Source organism: Anarrhichthys ocellatus, unplaced genomic scaffold (assembly GCF_004355925.1).
Source record: "Anarrhichthys ocellatus isolate YVR2014 unplaced genomic scaffold, GSC_Weel_1.0 scaffold35, whole genome shotgun sequence".
Classification (NCBI taxonomy): Eukaryota; Metazoa; Chordata; class Actinopteri; order Perciformes; family Anarhichadidae; genus Anarrhichthys; species Anarrhichthys ocellatus.
In genome coordinates this window covers 232,663-256,691 of record NW_022280065.1, presented here as the reverse complement: position 1 = coordinate 256,691, position 24,029 = coordinate 232,663, and the positions used below count along the sequence as shown (strand labels likewise).

The window sequence follows — 24,029 nt, the reverse complement described above, 5'->3', positions numbered from 1 at the left end:
ACACACACACACACACACCTTGTCGATCCCAAAATGTCAAAGGATGGTGTGACAGGTGTGTCGATAGAAATGTATGACTTTTACCAACCTCACACTAACTGCACCAAAAACACAGACAAGATGTCTTACGGTGCCGTTCACTCACTCACCTTTCTGAGGCTAGCCGTGTAAGATGGAACACGACGATGAGACTGAGAATAGATGGATAAGCTCCAATATAGCTAAATATGCAGGGTTTCTACTAAAACGTTGTCATCATGACACGCTGCTCTGAATAATCAATGCAAAGTGATGGTGTGATGCGTTCAATCCATCACCTGTCGCTACTAGGTTTAAATAATTACCTCGCCTCATACATTCCCCCTAAATGATGATGTATCACGGTTTGCTCTCCCTAAAGCTTATTACGCCTAATATTGCATTTCTTAGAATTGAATCATTTCTTCTGTTAAGCACAGGCACTCTTTTTTTCCCCAGGCTAGGCAGGGTTCCCCCAATAAAAAGTTTAGAAGGTAAAATAAAGTGAGCAGATGCCGTGTAGACTGAGCAGGACACACAGGCAGATAGTAATAGCCAGTGTCTCTGAGCAGAGGTGCCCTTTACTGAAGGAGACACTTCAGGTGAACAGGGTACAACATTTGTTTTTCAAAAAATGTATGTTCAAATATGCAAATGAGGCATTATCTTAAGTTTGAAATATAAAAACATGGCATAAAGCCAGGTTCAAAATGAGTGTTTCATTTTGTTGACATATTAGAGTCAAAGGTTTCTACAGAGGCACTTTTAGATATCTCATTATATCACTCCATAAATCAGATAATACTGTCCATAGCCATTTAAAAATCTATTTTTCCAGGTTTTTGGCAAAAGCACGCTCAATAAATCAGGCTATGACTGATGTCTGAACAGACCCCTCTGTTAAAGTCTGAAAGAAGACATATTATGGAAGCAAAATAGCCCAAAAGTAATTTAATTACTGTGATTGTTATTTGTGCCTCTGGCCCCCCCTCAATCTGAAGCATTTAGCACCAGGATTGACTGCTTCCCTGCGCACATACACCGTGTTCACTGCGTATCATTGCCATGCTCTCAAACTCGTATCTTGTCTCACCCTCGTCCTCCCCTCCCCTCCCGCCTTGAGCGGTAATGTAAAAGACATTTGCTTGTGTACGGGCAGGCCGCTGGGATGCCTTCCATCCTCCAACAGTCTCACATCAACTCATCTAAAAAAAATAAAAATAAAAATAACACTGTCTTACGGCCATGACAGCAGTGTAATGTTTTGAAAATGCAGCAGTTAAACTAGGTTAATACATATGCATTAGACATCTGGTGAGGCTGTCAGTGAGAGCGGATTATTTCACATTCAAGAATGAGATGTTATGGGTTCGGGTTAAGTCCACTTAACTTTATGCTTAAACCTTGTGCATTTACATTTTTTAGGATGCGTGCTCCAGTGATGCAATGTTCCAAAGTACATAAAGAAACATGAATGCACATTAAAATAAAAAAAAGATTCTGTAACAATAAATTGGAGTAAGACTCTCGGATTGCTTAAATCTAATGGAGTCTTTGCTCCACAGAAACGTTTAAAAAAGCTCAGCTCACATCACTGAGGCCATGTTAATACATGTTAATGTCCCCAATGTAAGATGTAGGTTATCATGTTGCATTTGGCTTTTTTTTATTTTTAATACTTTCACCACCACAGAGAATACTCCATTCCCCTCAATTGTATTGGGTCTGACGGCAAACATACGGTACGTGTCAGAATCTCAGCAGATGAAACCAAAGTGGAAAGGCTCGATACCCACAGGGATAACAGACAATAACGGCTTTTTGTGATTTGGGTGAGCTAATCCTTTAAGCTTCAGAACAGTGCTAGATGCTCCTTTATGAATCCCAAACATACAACAATACAAGTCATATACTGACATATCTGCTGTGGGTGATTGTGTCACTACGTCCAGGCTACTGAAGGCTTTGAGCAGAGCTCTCTGGCTCTGGAGGTACATTAACCACTTCTTTGTCACTCAGTGACAGAATCCACAAAATAAAGTCAGCGCTCTGCCAGCTTCAGGGATCTTCCAGCTCTCTCCTCTCTCATCGCCTTCTGTCGTCGTCTTTTTTTTTTTACCCAGAAGCCACCCCGTGTGTCTCATGGCTGCCCTCAGGCAGACACTCCTCACCCTGCCTCTCCTCTTTGATTCTCTCCGTGTTTCTCCTTGTCCTGTCTCCCCCCCCCCCTTCCTCCGCTTTACCTGGAACGGCACCGCCGCCTCACGTCACCCCCCTCCCCATCTATTCATCTTCGCCCTCACTTGCTATCACCTAAGTCGTGTCGGCGCCGCGCCCTGTGGACCCCGTACAGCCTTCTGCCCAGCTGCCCCCGCGGGCCCAGCGGCCATTATCCTCTGCATCGATCTCTGCAGCATCGATGAGCGATAGCGGCAAAGGACACGGAGGAGATAGAAAGACAGAAGAGTGGATCGACGGAAAGGACAGATGAATGCGGCAAGTGGATTGAGGGAGGGGGGGGGGGCTGGAGATGAAATGAGGTAAGTGATAGATAGTAAGGCAGATTGAGTGGAGAGAAGTAGGAAAATACGAGAGAGGTAAAAGGTGGAGGGAAGAGACGATGGAAGGAGGGAGGGAATGCATTGTGGGACCATTCGTCAATGGCCAGCAGTGCGACTTTGGGGATCGATGGGGCTGACAGCCGATCAGTCAATAGGCTCCATAACTAGCTCAGCTAGGCAGGGAGAGAGGGGGGAGAGGGGGCGAGGACAAGACGGCTCGGTCATAGCAGTCAATAGGCCAGAAAAACAGACCGCCTGTCCGCTCTGACACAAGTCCAGAATAAATGGCACAAAAAACGGAGGAGGAGTGAAGGCTAAGAGGAATTGATAACATTCAGTGATTCAGAGACAAAGCCCTCTAAGCAGCTGTAGGAATAATAGAATAGTGTCCATCAGGAGCAGAGGACAAACCAGTGTGACGTAGTTATACAGCCACAAAGTTTGGAGAGGGGAGAGTTTGGAGGGGAATAGCTGATCACCCTATATACCAGATATTGTTCAAATTTCACAACGCCACTCAAATTGACCACTCCCAAGTATGATCACGACTGTCCCTCAAACCTTAACGTGTGTGTCCAAACCTAAGCAAACCTTAATGACAGCGGTGTCCGATTAGAAACCGGTTTAAGAAAGTGACGGCATTGGATCTGAAAAGGCTTGAAAAATGCTTCCAATGGAAACAAGAAAGCCTTCCTGAACCATTCAGTCTAGCCCGACTTCTGTATGTGCCAACCAAAGAATCACCAGGATTGCAGAGATAACACGAACCAGAAACAAAAGTGGGAAAGAACAGTGAGCCATAAGTTGAGTTCACCTGTTCATAAAGGGCGAATGCGAGGAGAGTTCTCCTCGTTCGCATTGTGCCACAACCGGGTTGATATTCTTTAAGGAAAGGCCCGAGGTTTCTGCAGCAGAACAGTGTCATTCAGACAACCCTTTTAATGATCTGCCTGTGCAGCTGGCGATATTAGATTCATATCAGATGGGAGCTCATCAGCAAAATCGAGCAGGCTGCTCCACAAGAGACCTGCTGCAGTCACTCTGATACAAAGACACGACAAGAGGAAGAAAAGGGGACCTACGCAGAGCTAAAAGAAGGGAAGTGCCAGAATCTGTAGAAATGGAGATGCGCAGCAGCAAGCGATCCGGTCTTCACCCCCACACACACACACACACACACACACACACACACACACCTTGGGAAATCATGGTTATTAATTACCGAGCCGGGGTTTTAAATAAATAATGCAGAGTGGAGCGGTGGCAGTTTTCGCGGCGAGTGGTTAGAATGCCAGATTGTGCCAAAACAGCAGCCGGCAAGTAATTAATGAAATCAAAGAGCCGCTCTAATGAGAGCCAAAGAGCACTTCCTTTACTGATGACCCCCCCTCACCCTCGGGTAAACAAGAACCCAATACCCAATAGGGCAGAATGCAAAAACAGACAAGTGCACACAGATAGTTGCAAACACACACACGCATACGCAAACGCCAATGAACGAAATCCTTCCAGTCCTGTGGGAGGGCACAGCCAGTTTATGCTCCTCATTTGTGCCACTACCCAGCCCTCCCACCAGCCATTATCCCATTTTATTCCACCGCAGCCAATTGTTTATTTGCTTATCGCCGCGCAGATAATAGAACAGAATTAATCTGCTAATTCCTCGGGTTTTTCTTATTTTCAGCGGACTGATTCCGCTGTTTGTGTAAATAGGGCAGAGTAGCAGGACTGGTTCTACCGACTGGAGGATTTAATTATCAGGGCTAATTACTTGTTTTCCTCTAACTGTTAACCACAGGGCCGCCACCACCGCTACACTTCCATGGGCGCCAATGCCTGAGGCGGCCGCTTCATTCACTGGAGAGGACGGGGTGTAGAGAGAGCGCCGCGGGGAAACGTCTTTTCTCAGCTTGACATTTTATATCATCCCGTCGTGCGTCACAGTCGGGGTTTGTGACTTTGCTGTGAGAGCAGGTATTCTTTTGAGACAACAAAACTGCACATGAAAATATGTATGTGAACTATTATCATTCTGTTGACTATAGAATTGGACATTGGACACCAAGTTCTTTCAGTTTTCCCTTTAGCTAGTAGCAGCAGTGCTCCTTTGAATTTGTATAGTATATGACTATCTCATCCCTACTTGATTACCTATGCAAATGTCATTCAGGGAATCTACCACACCACAGGGACTCAGGTTTTCCTGAGCATTGAAATCTAACCGATACCGTGTCCTCGAGACAGACGTGTAGTGAGCAAGAGAGGCAACATGTTGAGTGATAAAATGTGCAGATGGGGCTTTAGGTAATTATAGAACGTCAATATGACAACTCAGCTCTGACTAATCATGCCGTTAATAAACACGCCATTACCTCAATAACAGCATTTTCATAATTACCACTGACTAATTGGGCCCAGATTTACAAAATAGCAAGGTTGGGTTTTTTCCTCCAAAGTCTGTCATCTACAGAATTATGGGATCTTCAAAAGGAAAATAGAAACCTCTATCCTACTTTTGCAGGTTATATTTAATGCGTCTTAATGGTCAACGTTTTACATTGAGAACATTATAAGGTTGACCATGAGGACGAAAGCTCCCCTATCCTTAAATGCTAAATGTCAAATTTTCTTTGCCGGCATTGGCAACATTGCAGTCAGCTTCAGCGTTCAGGAGGTTTTTATTTTCTGCAGAGGTCTCCTCCTCTCCAAAACAAACAGAACAGGTGAGTAAAACCTGTTAGAGTCACTGTAGAGCAGTTTCACAGTAATACTCTGTGTTTCTCCGACGCTGGTCGGCGGACACAGGTGGCGAGCCGAGCTGCCGCTAATGTTTGCTCAGCTTGTTTCTCTGATGACTTACGATCCAGACGTTCGATGACTAAAGTCCTTCATCTGGTTAAAGTATAGAGGTAAAAAGGACCAAGATCTAAAAAGTGTATCGCAAAAATGTGGCTTGTAACTGGATGAAAAGTACATTTATGACAACCACAACGTCGGGGGATATGATGCCATTGACAGGTGACCAAATGAAACGGACCCCTCCCTTGATTAAAATGACGGATTTCTCTGGATTTGAAAACTGTTGGAAACATTTGGGATAATGTCAGTACAAAACTCAACTAAATAAAGATATAAACATAGCTGTTTGTAGACTATTCTAACCCAAACCGTGATCTTTCCCTAAACCCAACCAGGACATTTTCGTGCCTAAACATAACCAAAGCGCTGTCGCATCATAACAGGGATTCCTCTATCAACAGTGATTGATGGAGGACATTCTGGAGGGCATGGACAAACAAGACATGCTGTCATTTAATTTTGAGGAACATTTTTGTCGCTTAAATCCAACACCACGTCTTGAGAGGTTGATTTTTGCCCTTCTGCTCACAATAACGGAGATGTTTCAATGGAAGTGGTCAATGAACCCTGATCAGCCCTACATTTCTGCACCACTACATTGCAATCTCACACACACTCTTCCATAACTGACCCGACACACACGCCGCCCTTTCATGGCGATAGCTTCCTGATCTTCCTGCCCGGCAGTCGACTTGCTGACCCCTGCGGGTTAAAGTGTAAAGGTCATCTGTCTTGACCTCTACTCCCGGACACCTTGTAGGAAACAAACAAGCTCAAAAGGTCACATCCCCCGGAGGTCTCGTCCTATCGAGCGAGGGGCCGTGTCAAAGCCGCCGGGCGGTGCAGGAACCAATCAGAGCCCCCGCAGCGCCTTGTAGGGGGATTTAATCAGATGTATGTACGCCTCGTTTTACAACCAGAAAGCCTTCAGGCGTTTCGTACCCTCGTGTGCAAATCATAGATGATGTATCGAGTGAGGCATTCGATCATGAGGTGCTTTTAGCCGCCCCATACAAAGGGTTTCGATATGCAGAGAAAAAACCAACACACTTTGGCCCCAATTATTGCACACACACACACACACACACACACACACACACACACACAGTATTGGGTTAAACTTGCACTGCTCTGGACTCCAGGGAACAGTCAGTTGTGTGAAGGAGGTCCTTCATCTGCCACAGACAGCTTATGGCCATGTTATAGACGACTAGAGCGGAAAGAACGGATGGTTGGAAGGTGGGAGATATCAAGGTAGGGGGTGGTGGGTGGGGTGGGGGGCGCAGAGGGATGGGATGACAGAGGGTTGAGATGATGAGGTCAGAGCAGGGTCGTGATTCCATGACTGCCAGAGCCGGGCAGCGCGGCACACGGCATCGCTAATGAAATCTGTGTGTTCGCTCACCTGGCAATGAGAAACGGGTGGGGAGGTATAGGGCGGGGGGGGGGGATATATATATAGTAGGTGTGTGAGAAAGAAGTAAGAAGTGAAGAAAGGAGGAGGAGGACGGTCACACAGAGACTGAGTGACAGAGGAAAGGAGGGAGGAAGACAATGAGAGGAAGCCTCATCTCCATACTCGGTGATAGCAGGCAGATTTGAATTTGGGGCCCACCTCTCGCCGCCGCGCCCCTATAAATAGGGACGAGGAGCAAACACCGGGCAATTTCATCCGCAACGCCAAACACAATGCCTGATTGAGGGCAAATTAAAATGCAAATGCAACACTCCATTTTTCCAGATTTCACCTGCGAGATAAGCGAAGGACCTCTGTTCCTTTCATAAAGTGTCGGTGGGGGGGGTGTTTATGTGTGTGTGTGTGTGTGTATTTGTTTGTTTGTTTGCCGAGTTCGAAATGAGAGAGAGAAGGAGACGGGAGGGAGACTGGAGGTGAGGTTGAATAAACAGATTAGATTCAGTATTGTCCTCTCAGAGCTGCATTTCAACTGTCATGCCTTTCCTTCTGCCCTTGTCTGCTGGCAATTTCAACAGACCTTCTACAGACGTCAACATAATGAGAATTATACGAAAGAATAACAACTAAAAAAATGGTAAATGGGATATCAGAAAACTATTTAAAAGCATAAAACTGCCACCGCTAAGATGCAACTTTTGGAAGCATTACGAGCCACTTTTACATTTTTAAAAGCCGGCATGAATCGGCTGGTGTGAGTACAAAGTGTTTAATGGCAGACGGATTCTGGTTCAGCCCGTTAATTACTACTAAGCCACAGCTTCACCGTGGGATTTCAAACCCTTTCCAAGTCACGGGTCAGAAACCCATTCAACCGCCGCGGTCACATGGTCTCCGTGAGCAGAAGGTTAGCAGTTCAAGCCAAGCGCAGCGCAAATGTTGACCGCAAAAGTGCTGCCCAGTGACCAATGGCTACACTGTTTGAATCATGGCAGCGTCACAAAGAAGCCGCTTCCATTCGTCGGACGGATACAGCGAGGTTTGAACCGTGCGGGGGGATGGAAGGGCAAGGGTGACGGAGAGCTAAGGGAGGAAAAGTGGACAGGAAATGCAGGTGGAAATTAGAGCAGCCGCAACGACGAAAAGGAACACTAAATGACAGACGGGCAGATAGAGGAAGTAGAAAAGGAGAGCAGCTAAACCAAACAGCCTTTCCTTTGAGCCACTCTTTGACTAACTGAGCTGAATTTTTCATCAGCTTCCATTCTCAGGGGGGGGGGGGGGGGGGGCTAAAAGCAAGCTTTCCCTTTTTGCTTATGATATGTGTGTGTGTGTGTGTGTGTGTGTGTAGAGAGTGTGTGGAAAAAAGAAGTGTGTAGGCATGTCACACGTGTCTGTTCTTTCCTCCTCTATGTGCATACATTAGGGTTCAGCATGGACGTTGCGATGTGCGCTTGATTAGGTCATGCTACAACTTTTTTTGCTGCTTGACAGAAAAGGAAAACTTGCACTGTTGTCATTTTCTATGACTAATCCAGCATTTCCCATTAATTACCCCCCCCCGTCTTTGACTGGCCTTTGTGTCGCCTTGGAAAGGTCCGGGGAGAAGGTCTTGATACAGACCCTGTCTCGCTTTCCATGCTTTGAGGGTGCGACTTTGCCGTGTTGCCACAAATCATATCAATAGCCTAAAACCAATGTGATTATGATTAAATTGGTAGGCAGAGCACACAGTTCTTCTCAGATCTAGCCAGTTCATTTTGCCTCGGTCCACCACTACGTGGCAGAAAAAAATCCATTACCGTGCAGCCCTGACACACATCTTCACAGACTCTCCGAATGTGCAAAAGAGAGAGAGAGAAGTGGAACTCAGTTGAACAAGGACATGCTAATATATTCACTATTAACTTTGACTCTCCGCTGTTGGGCATTTTCGAAGCTCTTGGCTGCTTTTCAGTCCCAGAGCAGACTTGGTGAGAAACAAAGAGAATGACTGAGCAAAAGAAAGAAAAGAAGAAATGGTAAAAAGGGACAGCGAGCAACAAAGAAGGGGAAAGTTGAAATCTAGGAGAAAACTCAGGACTTCGCAGAAGAAAGGTTGAAACAGGATGTGTGTGGGGAGGTATGATTACATCATCATCTTATTTTATAATCTAAACTATTCAACTATTCATGTGGTGAGTTACTTTTTTTAAATGATTTCGCATGAGAGCGCATTTTCCACATTAAAGATTGTTACAACGTGATCATAAGTTGGAATATTTCCAACATTTGCGTCTTTAAGAAAGGGTGTCTCTCTGCAGCGACTCTCAAAACCGACGCTGGGAGGAAAGTAGCCCTCAGTCATCTCGGCCGGATGGATGGCGGCTTGTCCGTCGATTAACTCGGGGCCCTTTGTGGCGAGTCAGGCATCCGTGTGGTGGTGTCACTCTCCGTCATTATCAACATCCTCCGAAAAGTCTTACAAGGACACGAATAACGTAGAGTGCGCACACGTGTGGAGGTTGAAGGTTTTGCTGGAGAAGCTAAAGCGCTTGTCGTCAGCGCTGATAGTGGAGTGCCAGTGCTTACAGTCTGTGTGCTGCAGACAAATTCTTCAGCACGGAAAAACAATCGCATTCTGCAAACTGGTTACCAATTTACATTCACATGCAAATCCGCGCAATCCCAACCGATGAATGGGCTTCATTGAGTGCTTTAGTGGCATTTAGTGATTTAGTGGCAGGCTCCTTCAAATGACCTTCCAGCAAAGTCCATTACTTTAACCCCCCCCCCCCATCCATCACATCCAAACACACACATACACACTCAAGACTTCTGAGAGGCAGGTAATTCGCCATTAACTGGAGCCACTCAATCCCTGAAACACTGCCAAGTTCAATTGTGCGAGCGAGTTCGATGGAGTACGAGAAGGCAGAAAGAATGAGAGAGGGAGGGAGGGAGAGAGAGACAGATGGAAAGAGCAGTTGAGAGAGAGAGAGAGAGACGGTGTAAGTGAGAAAAAGGGCCGAGAGTGCTTTACTCCGCCACTTCCTGCGAAAAAGCATCCCTTCCCATCTGCCCCGGAGAGAAGCGTCCCAGTCAACTCAGCCCCAAACCAGTCGGACCATCTGACCACTCCGGCGTTCACATCACCGCAGAGATATATCTGCACGGAGAGATTACACGCCTGCATGGACATTAATGAATGCACACACAGTGTAATCCCCTCTGAATAGATGACGGGGAAAAAACACACGTACATAACTGGATGTGTTCACGTGCAAATTCAAGTGCAAAATCCAGATGTTTCAGTGAGTACACGAACAACAACAACACGCAACCACACAACAGAAAAATGCAGGGGAATTGCCTGCACCACCATCAGCCTCTTAATAACCCTCGGTAACCCCATTAAAATCAATTCACCCATGGAAGGTGTACCCAACACACCCGCACAAACAGCGCTACGACGCACTAGCAGCACACAGCTAATGTGTTAAATGCGAGGGCAAACCAATTACAGCAACAACTCGCTCACACACACACACACACACACACACACACACGCTGTAATAACCATAGCTGGTGTTTAGCTACAGGACAGATACTGGGAAAACCGTGGAATCATTTCAGAGCTTAAGCTGCAGAGGAAAAGAAAAGCTTTTCAATATTTCATATCTATCGCTCGTTTTTTTTTTCTCTTATGATTGCACGTCATATTTATGCCATGAGCCCGGAATGGAATATGCACTTACACAGGTAATGTGTGTAATTAACAGCTCAACATGACATTGTACATCATGCACAGTGTGGCATGTACTTTCGGCCAAACCTGTGTAATGCAAGCCTGCACACGCATGAGACGGGGAGTAGGAAAGTCACTTTTTTTTCGTATTTTAAAGCTTTTTTTGGGGGCATTTCTGCTTTGACAGTGAGAGAGTCGGACAGGAAAGGTAGGGGGAGAGGGAGGGGGTGACATGCAGCAAAGGGCAGTAAGGACTCAGCCTCAAAGGTAGGCGCTCTACCAGGTGAGCTACCTTTCATGCTGCTGACGTTTAAAATCGCATTCATGTAAATGCCTCCACGTCAAGTGAGACAGACGCAGAAAGAAAGAGAAACGCAAGCAGATAAGGAGTGTGGCACTAAGAGAGCAGAGTAATACAATTAAAATGAACATTGAATGCAAAAGCTCTGGTGGAAAAAGTCACTGACAGCGCCAAACCTGCTGAGAATAAACACCAAACATCAATGGTTGAATCTCTTGTCTCTGATCAACCACATTTGAAACTGGAGGCATTGGTTTCCATTAAACAAGCTCAACAGCTTCCAGACCACCAGAGAATCTCAAATCTGATCAGAGGATGCCCCAGTTAGAGCGGGTGCTTTAGGGTGCTAGAGGGTGCCAGAATGTGGATTAGACTTCCAGCTGAGGCGCACCATTTGGACTTGCAACAGTTGGTGAATATTTATTGGCCGGGGGTTTTTTTTGTGTGCTCTTTTGGTGCTAAAACTTGATTTGCATATTTTCTGAGCAAACAAAGCTTCTGAGGTCTTACTGTAGTTCTGGTTCTGGCACCTGTGGTGCCAAACGAGCAGGATTCACTTGCTTTGCTGAATCTGTGGTGTACTGCTTGAGGAACAATGTTTCCCTCCTGTGATATAGCATTGAGGATGATTGACGCTTTAGCGATGATGGTGCGTCGTGCGGGTTCAGAGTGACGGGACAAGTGAGTATTAATCTCATTGTGCACACAGCGCAGGGAGAATTTCCTTTGCTGCTCACACTGTTGACAATCACTGGCTATTCTCCTGAACGACTGATTCATCTAAAGCCGTGCTCTTTGATTGGCTGGCTGGATAACAAGACCAAATGCACTAACTGGATTCTGAGTTGAATAGTTTTCTGGTCGGCTTCCAGCTGCCTGACCGAAGGGCTTCCTGGCCGGGTGTCTTAGCGCTCGCTCGGTTGCCAGGTCACCGTGCTGGATGGCCGCTTGGTTAGCCGACTAGCTGATTGGCTGTTTCGGTGCACTGATTGGCTGGCGGACTAGTTGACTTGCAAACAGGAAGGCAACATTTATAGCTGAGGGGGAAGCTGAGAAACAACAGGAGCAAGCTCCACCCAACTATCCTGCACTAATGACACTCTGATTGCAATCACGAACCAGACACACAAAGGAACAAATAACCCCCCCCCCCCCCCACCACACACACACACGTTCAGAAATGCACTTATGGTTGCTATAACATGCAGAACAAGCAGCCGAGAGTGCGAACACACAAAGCCGACAGGAACGGCGTGCACATGTAAACAGAAACAAGTAGCAGACGTTGGCTTACGCGATTTGTTCTTACGACTCCTTTATGCCCTCAGAAGCTTCAAAACATCAGTACCCTGTGGAGCTGTTGACCGTTAGTCGCGTTATGCAATGCTTTGTTTGTCTCGCTTTTGTGGACACGCATGCAAACACAAATGTTTTATGAGGAATACAACGCACTCAACTCATTTTGTTGTACACACATGTGTTGCGGTGGGAAAGGCTGAATGTAAACTCCGCAGGGTACCTTTAACATTTAGGGAATATACGGTTTAGCAGACTTTGTCAAATATTCCCAATATCTGCCTCCGTTCTTCATCTCATCTCTCCAATCTTCTGAAGACATCCACAAGCTTACCAAAATAAATAAAATACAAAACATATATATACATACATATATACACACATACACACATATATACACGCATACATATACACACACACATATACATACACATATACACACACACATATACACACATATACACACACACATATACACACACACACACATATATATACACACACACACACATATATATATACACACACACACATATATACATATATATATATACACACACATATATACACACATATACACATACATATACACACATATACATATATGCATATATATGTATGCATATATGCATACATACATACACATATATATACATGTATGCATATATGCATACATACATACACATATATATACATATACACATATACATATACACATACATATACACATACATATACATATACACATACACATACACATACATATACATATACACATATACATACATATACACATACACATATACATATACACATACATATACACATACATAGTTAATATAATATATAAAGGAAGTTTCCCCCAGGATTCTCTGAGCTTCATCTCCTCTTCCCCCTCCCTAATTCGGACCTACCTCACACCGAGCAGAGTAAACTCCATCCGTTCCCGCCCCACCACTTAGCCGGTTACAGCCTGTTCCGCTCTCCCTTGCACTTGTGATAAACTGAGCGGAGCAGGTCCCATGCTGTTATGTTAACTTCCCTTTCGACACTTGCCGCATTACATCCTCTGGCACCTAACGGAGCCCTCTCACTCCCCCGCCCCTCGCCGCCTGATAAAGTGAGAGGAGCAGGTCCCACGCTGGCGCGTTAAACCTGCCTCACCCGCTCACCCCATTAGATCCTTCGCCATCTATAACGCGGCTCGCACTCGCGCTCCCTTGCCCTCGGCCCCAGTCGCTAACACCCTTTCTTTCATTACGGATACTCTTCTCCGCAGGGGGGGCTATCACTTCAAAGACACCCTGTGCTCCCCTTCCGTGTCTGTGTGGAGAGAGGGTGCAGATGACGGTAGGGGGGAGGGGGGGTCGTAAAAGTGACTGAGCCGCGCGATTTATGTATTTATTCATCACCGAGGAAGCTGCGTATTAAAAGGTCGGGCAATTTTCCAGGTCATTGACCGAACCCACACAGTGAGGAAGCGAGGGCATGGGGGGGGTAAAGAGAGAGAGAGAGAGAGAGAGACTGACTAAGAATGCAAGCAGGTAAAGGCATATTGACACACATTCACACCTCACCTGTGTGTGTGTGTGTGTGTGTGTGTGTGTGTGTGTGCCGAGTTTGCCAAGTCCTCCTGCACACGCCGTTTGTTTGTGCACGAGAGGCGGAAAAATAAATAAAATATAATTACGTCTGCACACCGGCTGTGGTTAATGAGTTTGAAAGGTCAAACGCCTCTCAGAGAGATTAATGGGGTTTCCTGGGCACGGGGGTGACGGTTTACGAGGCCCGGCCGGACGCATTTCCAACGTGACGGCCATTACCACGACGGAACGGAGAGGGAGGGAGGGATTCATGGGCTGTGGGGGCAGAGAACAGTGTCGCTCTGTCCACCTCATGTACTGTGTGTCAATCATTCTTGTGCATGCTTGGTTATGTGCGTACAACCCCTGAGCCTTAGATTACAAAATTCCACTGGATATTTTATCTCATATGGATTGCAGGCGGCACATTGTGGCTCTGAATAGATTTTACATAAGAAGTATTCTCTACTACCATTGTCAAAATCTATAGTTTTCATGTGCAACATATAACAGAAAAGACAAGAAGGCCAATTTATCATAAGAATAAATATGACGACAGGTTAAAGAATCCTCAACATCGAATCCCCTTTATTGATTTAAACGACTTGGCGTGGTCATGCTTCAGGTTTATCTAATTTGATGGTGATTAAAAAATTGTCTACTACAGGCTGCTGTGGGCATAGCAGACACATGTTGTACTGTGGTGCTTTCAGGTAGCGTGGGACACAAATTACAACACTTTACAACGCCTGTTTGATAACGATCAGCGTTTATATTCTCTGTCAACGTAGCTTCTTTAAGGGGAACGCCACCAATTTTACACATAAAACCTTAAGCCAGCAAAAACATTGCTGGATTACTCTTTTAATGCGACTATTTGGAAGCCAACGCTTGACCGTCAGATGTTGACGGCACCTGATTGCAACACGTGTACACAGAGTAGCAACACGTGTACACAGAGTAGCCCATGTTCAGTCCCTCCGTTTCATCTGAACGTGTGAACAAGTGCTGCAGCTTGATGACTGAGCAAAGTAAGTAAATTGCCAAAGTTTTCACAACCATGAGAGCAAGTCTCTGGGGTGTTTCTAGAGGAGACTTAATGCAATTGTGCTCTAGTATGTGTGAAATGTTACATAAGACAGCTTTAGCAGTATGTATAGACAATAATTAAACTTTCATCAACAATCCCTACTGTGTCTATATTAGGAGGGGCTGAATATGGCAGAGAGTAACGCGAGAGGGGCATTGTAGCATTTAATCATGTGCAGCGAAGTAATGTGCAGTCTTTTTCTCCGCCTCTCCAGTTTCTCCTAAACCGGCGGACACGAAAACCACATTAAGAGGCGGCGTTCACAGGTCGGCCGGCTTCAGCCAGAGCCAGCGAGGCGGACGGCGACACAGCAGAGCAAAGATGGCGGGGGGACGCTAATGGCAGAGGGATGGACTGAGCTCAGCTGCAGAGGTGTGTGTGTCTGTGTGTGTGTGTTAGACGGTAAGAGAGCAAGACTGTTGGGAGAGCGTGCATGAATCTGTGAGTGCGAGTGCACGGCTACATATGTGGTTTCTCTGCTGCGCCTCGTGTTTCAACGAGATGAGAAGCCATCATCACTGTTACATAACTGGATCTGGACAACGTTGCCTCGGCTGCAGCCAATCACAAAAAGGTTCAAATCTTGTCGGACGACCTTGTGCCCAAGACCGCATCTCTCAGAGACCGTGGTAAACGTGTTGAATTGGGGAATTATCATACGCTAAATTAGACTTAACTCATGGAAAAACAATAGCATTAATCTTCAGCTAGCGCCCCAAAATGACTGGGGAGTGCACGGTCCGTCATTCCAAAACCCCAATAGTCCAAATAATGTCCTGTTGGACCAAAAGGCCTATTCCTCCAACAGCCCAAAAACAAATGCAGATCTTTCCAAAGGCCAATTGCTCCAAAAAATACAAACTGCCCATGCAACAAACAGACGCACATGGGTGTAGATTATGCAAAATGATGTCATCGGACATCCAGATTCCCTAGAGGCAATGGTAATTGAGACGACAAAAAATTGTTTGCAATTATATCCCAAAAAAGGTGTTTCCAATCAGAATTCACACATTGTCTTAAAGACCATTTATAAAGTATGTTATTCTTTAAAGAAGCATGGGTAACTGCACATGTACAAGCTGTGTGAGTTTGCCTTTTTGTACATTCCAGGACCTCTGTCACCTCTGGGGCAGTGTAATGTGACCATCTAAACCAGGCTCAATTGAGGCTGGTGGTCTCTAAGCCAACATCTGAGAGGGAGGGCAACACATTCAACTCCTGCAAGAGCACTGCCTTTATACACACACACACACACACACACACACACACACACACACACTTCGTTTCCCAGCATTTTCCTCACAAAAGCCTCAATGCTGGTACTTGATTCAAAAGAAACTGATGCGTCAGAGCGTGCACTGGTCAAAACTGCACAACGGCGAGCAAATTTGAGCCCAAATGGAGTCACACAGGGGGATTCGGTACTTGAAATTTGCAATAACAGATCCAGGATCAGTTGAGCAAAGACATAAGAAAAGCAGGACAAATGAAGAGTTTTCAGCCGTCATTGTATTTGACCAGTAGCTCCCGTGTGTCCGAGTCTTCTAAGTCCAGCTTGCCTCAATAAATCTTTCCTCGTGGCTCTGTTTTTCAAACTTAAGCCAAAATGAGTGGGAGATCGGAAACCAAGGAAATGAAATGAAATGCTGGGAGTGTGAGGGTGGTAGACTGACTGAGCTCCGTCGAGTTGTCAGTTCAATTCCCAGCGTGCCCGCCCACAACAAGCCTCGCATTAATGCAGTCAGTGTTTACTCTCAATGCAAAACAGAGCTGAGCAGAAATTTCTGCCAAGAGCTCGTCTCCAGCTCCGCACAAACACACACCAATGACATCCATCAACTTCAGACACCTCAGGACTGAGAAGCTTGCCAACAAATACTCCTCTAATCCATTAGTATCCCAACGAACGCAGCAAAGATGAATGTGTTTGAGGCATCCGTATGAAAATCGAGCAAAAAACACGTCTTAACTCCAGGATGCTGCTAGTGTGGGTGGTGGGGGACATTTGTGTTAAATATTTATTGGATTTTCTTTTTTGCATATAACCTTTGAAGAACCTTTAGAGAACAGTCCCTTGTGATAGCTACATAAAGCTATGGCATGACAGCACAAGCACTTTTTTCCTCTAATTTTTACATCACCAACAATTATTCCAACTCATGCGACCACAGAGGTCGTGTAGTTTCTAAAGCGTTTCCTAAACCGGTGGCAGGAGATCAATTCGTCTCCACAGCTAAACCCAACAGTCTAGTTTTAAGCACCTGGTGAAAGGGTCGCGGATCATGGTTTGGGTTCAAATAAGTTCGTTACATAACTTAAGATACCTAATGTAGATTAACTTGCGTACACAAGTTAAAATAACTACGTTGACTTTTGCTTTGACACAGGACACGAACAGCGGTCTTCTGGGTCAAAGTCCTGTGTTTGTTTGGCCCAGCCATCCAACCCGACATTCCCCCTACGTGGACTTTCTTGCTCTTTAAACCACGTCACCTCACAAGTAACGCGTCTGTACAAACGACCTATGAGGTCGTTTTTTAAAAATGTAGGAATATAAAAAGGTCTGACAAGCTGAATACATAAACTGGATAACTAAGTAAACGGGATCAACTCCATTTGTAAAGCTGAACCATTAGACCAAATGACTAACCGACAAAATTAATCTGCACATTTATCGATGGTGAAAATAATCATTAGTTGCAGCCCTACTTTCAATGATTAAATGTGCGCATGTTCAGTGTCTCTAAATGACTAAAAACAATTTCCATTATCATGTAGTGTTTGATTAGTCAGGTAATTCTAAAAGCTCGAAAATAAAAGTTTCCCTGAACCCAAGGTGACGTCTCCAAAACCAACAGCCATTCAATTCAAAACAAAATAACAGAAGAGCAGCAGGTCTTTCTATTTGAGAAATGAATGTCGGACATTTTTACTTGACAAATAATATGAATGAACGTTAGTTTTATGCTCTAGCATTAACCTCTTTTTAAATTAGATTTTAGTGTCTCTCTCATTGCCACGGCACATTTGAGCCTATGCTATCAGCTTCCTCTCCCGAGCTGAATTACTTTTTGCTGCTGCGATCATTTAATTATCAGCCTCACAAATAAATAACATTTCATTCATTTCCATACAATTCACCATAACAACAACATGTCGGTTAAGATGCAGCGAGCAGAGCGCAGTTTGTTTACACTGATTTAACTCTTCTCAAAGCTGCACAATGGTGCTTCTCAAAATAGACAGAAAGAGAAGGGAAAAAAAAGGCTGCAAGAGTCTTAGGTGGAAAAATTGGATGCGAGCAAAATGTGCACAAGTATGTGAAGAACACATCCGCACAGACGGCCGCTGAAGATGTTTCAGCACTGATCCATCAATAAAACCACTTCACAAATGTGCAGTCCGTCAGCAATTTACCTTCATCTGTCACATGCAGCTGCGCAAAGCCGCTTCCTCACTGTCCAATATGGCTGAAACACCTGCTAACACCCCCCCCAGTCTTCCCTCCCACATGTGCACACACACTGCTCTTTCTCCCCCTCTCAAACATCCCTCCCACCCTTTCCGAAGGCTCATTCTTGCCGATCCAGCAGAAGCCCCGATGCTGTAGTAACGTCCTTGCCCTGAACAAAAGAAATCAGGTGACCCTATCGAGATCCAATAGACACGCACGCTCTCTCTCTCTCTCCGTGTCTGTGTCGCGCGCACACACACACACACACACACACACCACATCGGCCTCAGTCAATGTGTTCCGGTGGAGTGGGAGGTAAACACAGATCTGGCTGAGCTTCTGCATTGACTTGTTAGAGGAACTCATGGTCTGTTTGATTACATGTAACATACAAGTGGAACAAAGCAGCGGTGGCAGCGTACAATTCCCTCGTCACCCGCTCCCTCCCACGCGCAGTTACACCCCTTCCAATTTCACTCCCGTCACTCCCTCATCCACCTCTGCTTCACCTCAGCCTCCCTCTTTCCTCACCCCCTCGACGTGACACACCTCTTTCTCTTCTTCCCTCCCTCCGTTCATTAATTGATTCATATCACCTGAGCCTCTACCCCTTTCTCCTGAAAATGACAGCAGCCCCGCCCGCCCCCCCCAGGCCTCGACGGGAGAACGCCGCAGCGCTGCGCCTGCCGTCTTCACAAATCACTGGGACCTTTCACGCTCGCGGAGGTCGCGGTTCATCCGATCCGACATGTCCTTGCCAGCCGAAGATGGACCAGTGCATCGGGGCCCCGCCAGCGGGGCAGAAATAAGGCTGCATCAATCACAGACAATTAGTCCCAATAGATGCTTGGGAGGGTGGAGCGCTACTCCGCTGCCAATCTGGCAATTGCTGGTAAACCCCAAATTAGTCAGTCAGATTGCCGCTTAGTACTAATTTTCATTACTGATTCAGTAATCATATGATATAGGAGTGGGATTTAATAATGGATAGTCTCTTTAATTATGTTTTGTTCGAGTTAACAGCAAACAGAGGCTTTGCATCTCGCTGTAACAGGTTTTTAAAGTAGATGGCATATCATTGCAGAAATAGCAAGAACACTTAACAGTCCAGTGAAAGGGAACGTTTGAGCGATGCGTAGTTACATTAGAGATATCAATAAAATCCTTTGCATTTGATTGGACCGCTAAAAAGTGGGCGGGCCTAGAGTTTAGCGCTAGAGCTGCAGACACTCCTCCCTTGTTGCCAAGAGTTGCAGATTGATGGATGGATGTCATGCTGTAACTGGTTTCAATCGATTGGTACGATGACATACTTCATATTTTGTTTTATGATTTTGATATATAAATACACAAAGAAATACATTTTTTTGTAATTTATTTGCGTACATTGTTAAATAGATGCACAAAATGTCCTGGGATGTGACCCAAAGGGGTTTAAAAAGTATTTTTCCACTTCATCTACAGTCTAAGTAAGCTTAAGGCCAGATGAGTTAAACCCATCTACAGATTGCCTCTGCCTCACCTTAAAACTAAAAAAAAAAGGATTTTCAGGATTATTCTGCAAAAACCCAAATAAATCAATTAAATGGTTATGGAAACCAAAAGGCCTGGTTAAGCAAACGTTGCTTGTAGCTCTGAAGGTTCGGACCGAACACAACACAGACCTGAGAGGTTTGCGAGTATAGTCAATGAAAAAACTTGAGGTGACTTTTAAAAACACACACACGCACACACCAACGGAGTCAATGGTTACGTTGTGACGGAATTAAAGCTGCAGTCTCAAAACATTGCACGACGGAAAGCTTTACTTCTCGCTCTGCTGCGTAAGAGACTTCCTGCACTGACACGGGGCCTTGGCGGAGGAGTCCCTCTGTACTTTTAACCTTCAAGACAAGACGGACGCTGACAGAAACAGAAACATACATGTATTTAACAGTGGCGCTATGTTAGGAGTGGGCTTCTCAGCTTGTAGACCAGTCAGTGTGTTTCCGGCATGTTTCGTGGTGCGGACACGGGGACCCGAGAGGTTTTGGAAGGCAGTGCTGCAGGTAAACAATAGGCCGAATGCCTGCCAAGAACACGGTGCGTTCTGACACGGCATCAAACAAAAAGCTCAGGGTGATCCCACAAGTTAGGCCGACACTCAATCACTCCGCTGTTCCCCATCACTCTGCCTCTGTTGTTCTGTACCTAGCTCGTGCCCTCTCTCGGCTTGCTGCAGAATGGATGCATGCGGAGGGAAGGGAGGGAGGAGAGAGAGGGAGGGAGGAGAGAGAGGGAGGGAGGAGAGGGGGAAGTAAATGAGATCCCGATGAGATGCCATGGTGTGTTAGCGGTGAGGTGTGGGGGAATGAGAAAAAGCGGCCTGAAGGAAGGGAGGGCGGGAGGGGCGAGTGGCTGGATTGACTGTGTGTGTGTGTGTGTGTGTGCGTGCGCGTGTGTGTGTGGGTGCCGGCGTGGGATAGCTTAGCTCCGGCTCTGCCTGCACAGAGCGGCGCCGGTCGTGTCTGCGTTTGCCAAGTCAGCTCAGGATGCATGTACATGGGAGGAGGAGAGGAGGAGAGGAAGGTGACATATGAGGACAGGAGAGTAGAACAAAGGAAAACAGGAAGCGCAAAGGAAAACACAAGTACAAGACAAGAATGCAGTCACGGGGAAACGCTGTTGGCACACGAGGAGAAATGAAACGAGAGCAAAGACAAACACGACGGGACATTTCAAGAAACTGTGACTAAAAGCCACTAAAGGGATTTGAATACGAACAAGGACAGTCTGCAAAGTTCATGAATAATGATCAAAGAGCAACATAAATACTGTAATATAACATAATAGGAGGTTTAAAAAGAAAATACAAAGAACGGGAAGACTTGTGCACACGCTTCCTCTGTTACAAACACAGCTCCCATGGCGTTTCACACATACACAGGCAGGTGAATCGCATCATCCAATATGGATACAACAGAAGAATTTTTTTGTTTTTGTTTTAAAGAGTAGGAATTCCCTCCAGTGTTTCCTCCATCTCCCAAATCTGCTCGAGCAGAAAAAAGGATTCGCTGCCAATAGAAGCCTTCGGGAGCACATTGCCTTCACTGCAATTAATCTCCATCACAACATCAATTAAACAAAAGCTAGCATCCAAATCTGGCTGCCCAGCATTCCAGGGATACAAATCAATCTGGCAAGGAGCGCTCGAGGGGGATAGTGTGCGTAAATGAAATATGTGTCTCCGTCTGTCCGCACGCACAAAAGGGGGGCCCTTAAGTGGCAGCAAATGTCAAAGCCACTGCATGCGTTTCATGAGAGAGCTCGCATGCGAGCCGCTGCTGGTGCTGCTGGCATCCGATCCGGAGTTGCGTGTGTGCCGCCAGTGCATTAATGTGTGTCAATGATGTATGGCTGTGAAGTGTGCCGCTCTGGACTATACGTGTATAGTGTACTGTATGGATCTAAAAAAAATCCACTCAGCTATACCTTACCAATAAAAGCCCCTCTTTAGAGAGAGAGAGAGAGAGAGAGAGAGAGAGAGAGAGAGAGAGAGAGAGAGAGAGAGAGAGAGAGAGAGAGAGAGAGAGAGAGAGAGAGAGAGAGAGAGAGAGAGAGAGAGAGAGCCTGGGGGTCTGAAGCCATTATGTTCTTTTCCACTTCACAATCTCTGAACTGATTAGGAACCCTTCCATGGCTTCACCTGAGCCGGCCGGTTAGAAACACACACACACACACACACACACACACACACACACACACACACACACACACACACACACACACACACTAGATGTGCCATACTCTATGCTTATTAGTTTGGACAAATACATGTTACATAGATCTACGGTATCTCGGCTGAAGGTGTTTATCAGTGGAGACCCAGGCTGCAGGTAAACTGTGAGACCACAGCAGCAGCTCCCTCACTCTCTGACACACTTCAGTGCAGCACGGGGGGGGGCAATTAAACGAGCCAGCAATCCAGATCCGGATCATCAGCATTTAATCTCGATTAAAAAAAAAAGATGTAAACCTCAGTGAATCGTATACACTCTTCTCCTGCATTACTGTTTCGATAATTATTCTTTGTTTAGTGCTGACGGAAAGACAAGAAGAAAGTAACTTGAGAACAATAAAATGGCTGTTTTGTTAAGAGAAGAACTGTGCTGGAATATATAAAAGCAGAGTTGCATTCAGTGGGGATAAGCAGTGAGGCGGCAGCCTCCTAATGCATCCTGTCGTCCGTGGCCACAGCATCAGTGACTGTCAAAGAGGAGCAAAAGACAAAGAAACCAGTTGCACAGAGATGCAATAAAAAAAATATCTAAGTCATTGCGACAACAGAGCGGGGATTTATTTATTTTTCTGGAGGAGCACGGTCGCCTGAAGGGAGCTGACTTTATACATGAGAAGCGGGATGTGGGAGCAGACAGTGGTCCTGCTGTGTGCCAACGGGGACAAGAGACTCCGTTTGTGTCTCTAGAAACAAACCATTAAACAACTCATACAGTCCTTTAGTTCACAATCCGCAACGCTGGAGTGGATGCTGTAAATGACAAACGATTGGGGTTTTTATTATATGCTATTGTACTTAAGTGTCTTTTTTTTTTCTTTTTTTTTACAAGCAATTGAGTGACAAAAAAAAGCTGACAATCTGAATAAACCCTATTTGTTGAGTTATTCAGGGGGACGCTTTGAGCATAAATGTGCCAGCTTCATGAGACGCGTCTCTCCACAACCTGGCATAAAAAAAATTAAAAAAAGATGTTCTCCTTCACGTGCGCGTCTGGTTTTAAAGCGATTTACAGGCAGTTTTAACTAAACTACTATCCGAGCCCTCATCAGTGGAACGACCTGCACCTGGTTCCGATCACAGGACAAACACCAAAACTATCTCCGCCGAGGACATCCGTCTGCCGATCAACGCTGTGGCGACCCGGTTTGGATACAAAACCAAAAAAAACACACACATACCTTCCTCGGCGTGACAGTCTCCCTCAATGTTCAGCAATAATATCCAAATCATCGACACCAGCGTTTTACGGAGATCCATGTTTTTTCTGGCCAGTTCCGCGGGGCTCTTGTCATCTCTCTCCAGCCTGCGCGCGACGCACCGCAGCAGAGATGCACTCACGAGCGCTTCGAACGGAGCGGATTGCCGTCTGGGCAAATAGTGCGGGGGCTCCGGAGCCACGCGTCCTATTTGTTATCTCGGGGGAGGGTTTTGCAGACGTGATTGACACCGCGCGAGCGCAATGGCGGCGGGGTTGTCAGAGTCGGGGGTGGGGGGTGCACACAGGAAGGGTCGAACCTATCGCGGAGCTGCGACCTGAAATCTGCGCGCCAGGTGTTTCCCCGCTGTGGTCGTCAGAGTCCGACCCCTCAGGAGTGTCTTACTAACGGTCCTCTTATAGGACGCGGAGGGGGATCGTAAGTTAGGACGCGTCACTCCGTCGGAGAGTTTAGAGTCCTGCGCTTGTTTTATCATCTAGAAGTGTGCGGTAAGGGTCCTAAAAGGGGGGTCCAGGTGGTCTTCAGTTTGTTTTCAATCAAGTGGTTTGCACTGAGGTCCAAAACAGAATTAAATAACACAGAAAATACATTTTGCACACCTTGGTTGAATCCAGTTAAACGCTGCTTTTCATTTTTGATGAGTTCCCAATTTTGTCAGTTAAGTTAATTGTTGTTATTGTTTCTGTTGACAACATCCAACGAATCAGACGTTAAAGCCATTATTAGAG

The 24,029-nt window shown here is 45.8% G+C and overlaps 1 protein-coding gene across 3 annotated transcripts in view; it reads right to left on the bottom strand.

Annotated features, from left to right (window-relative positions):
• Positions 1–23,501, bottom strand: part of epha10 (EPH receptor A10) — a 160,133-nt gene extending 136,632 nt beyond the window's left edge. For 2 of the 3 annotated variants that reach the window (XM_031866448.1, XM_031866449.1), the window contains exon 1: positions 23,263–23,501. In XM_031866448.1, coding sequence (XP_031722308.1) covers positions 23,263–23,341 — 79 coding nt within the window. In that variant the 5' untranslated portion in view covers positions 23,342–23,501. The remainder of the gene's footprint in view (positions 1–23,262) is intronic. The other variant, XM_031866450.1, reaches the window with a different exon arrangement.
• Between the last annotated feature and the right edge of the window lie 528 nt (positions 23,502–24,029).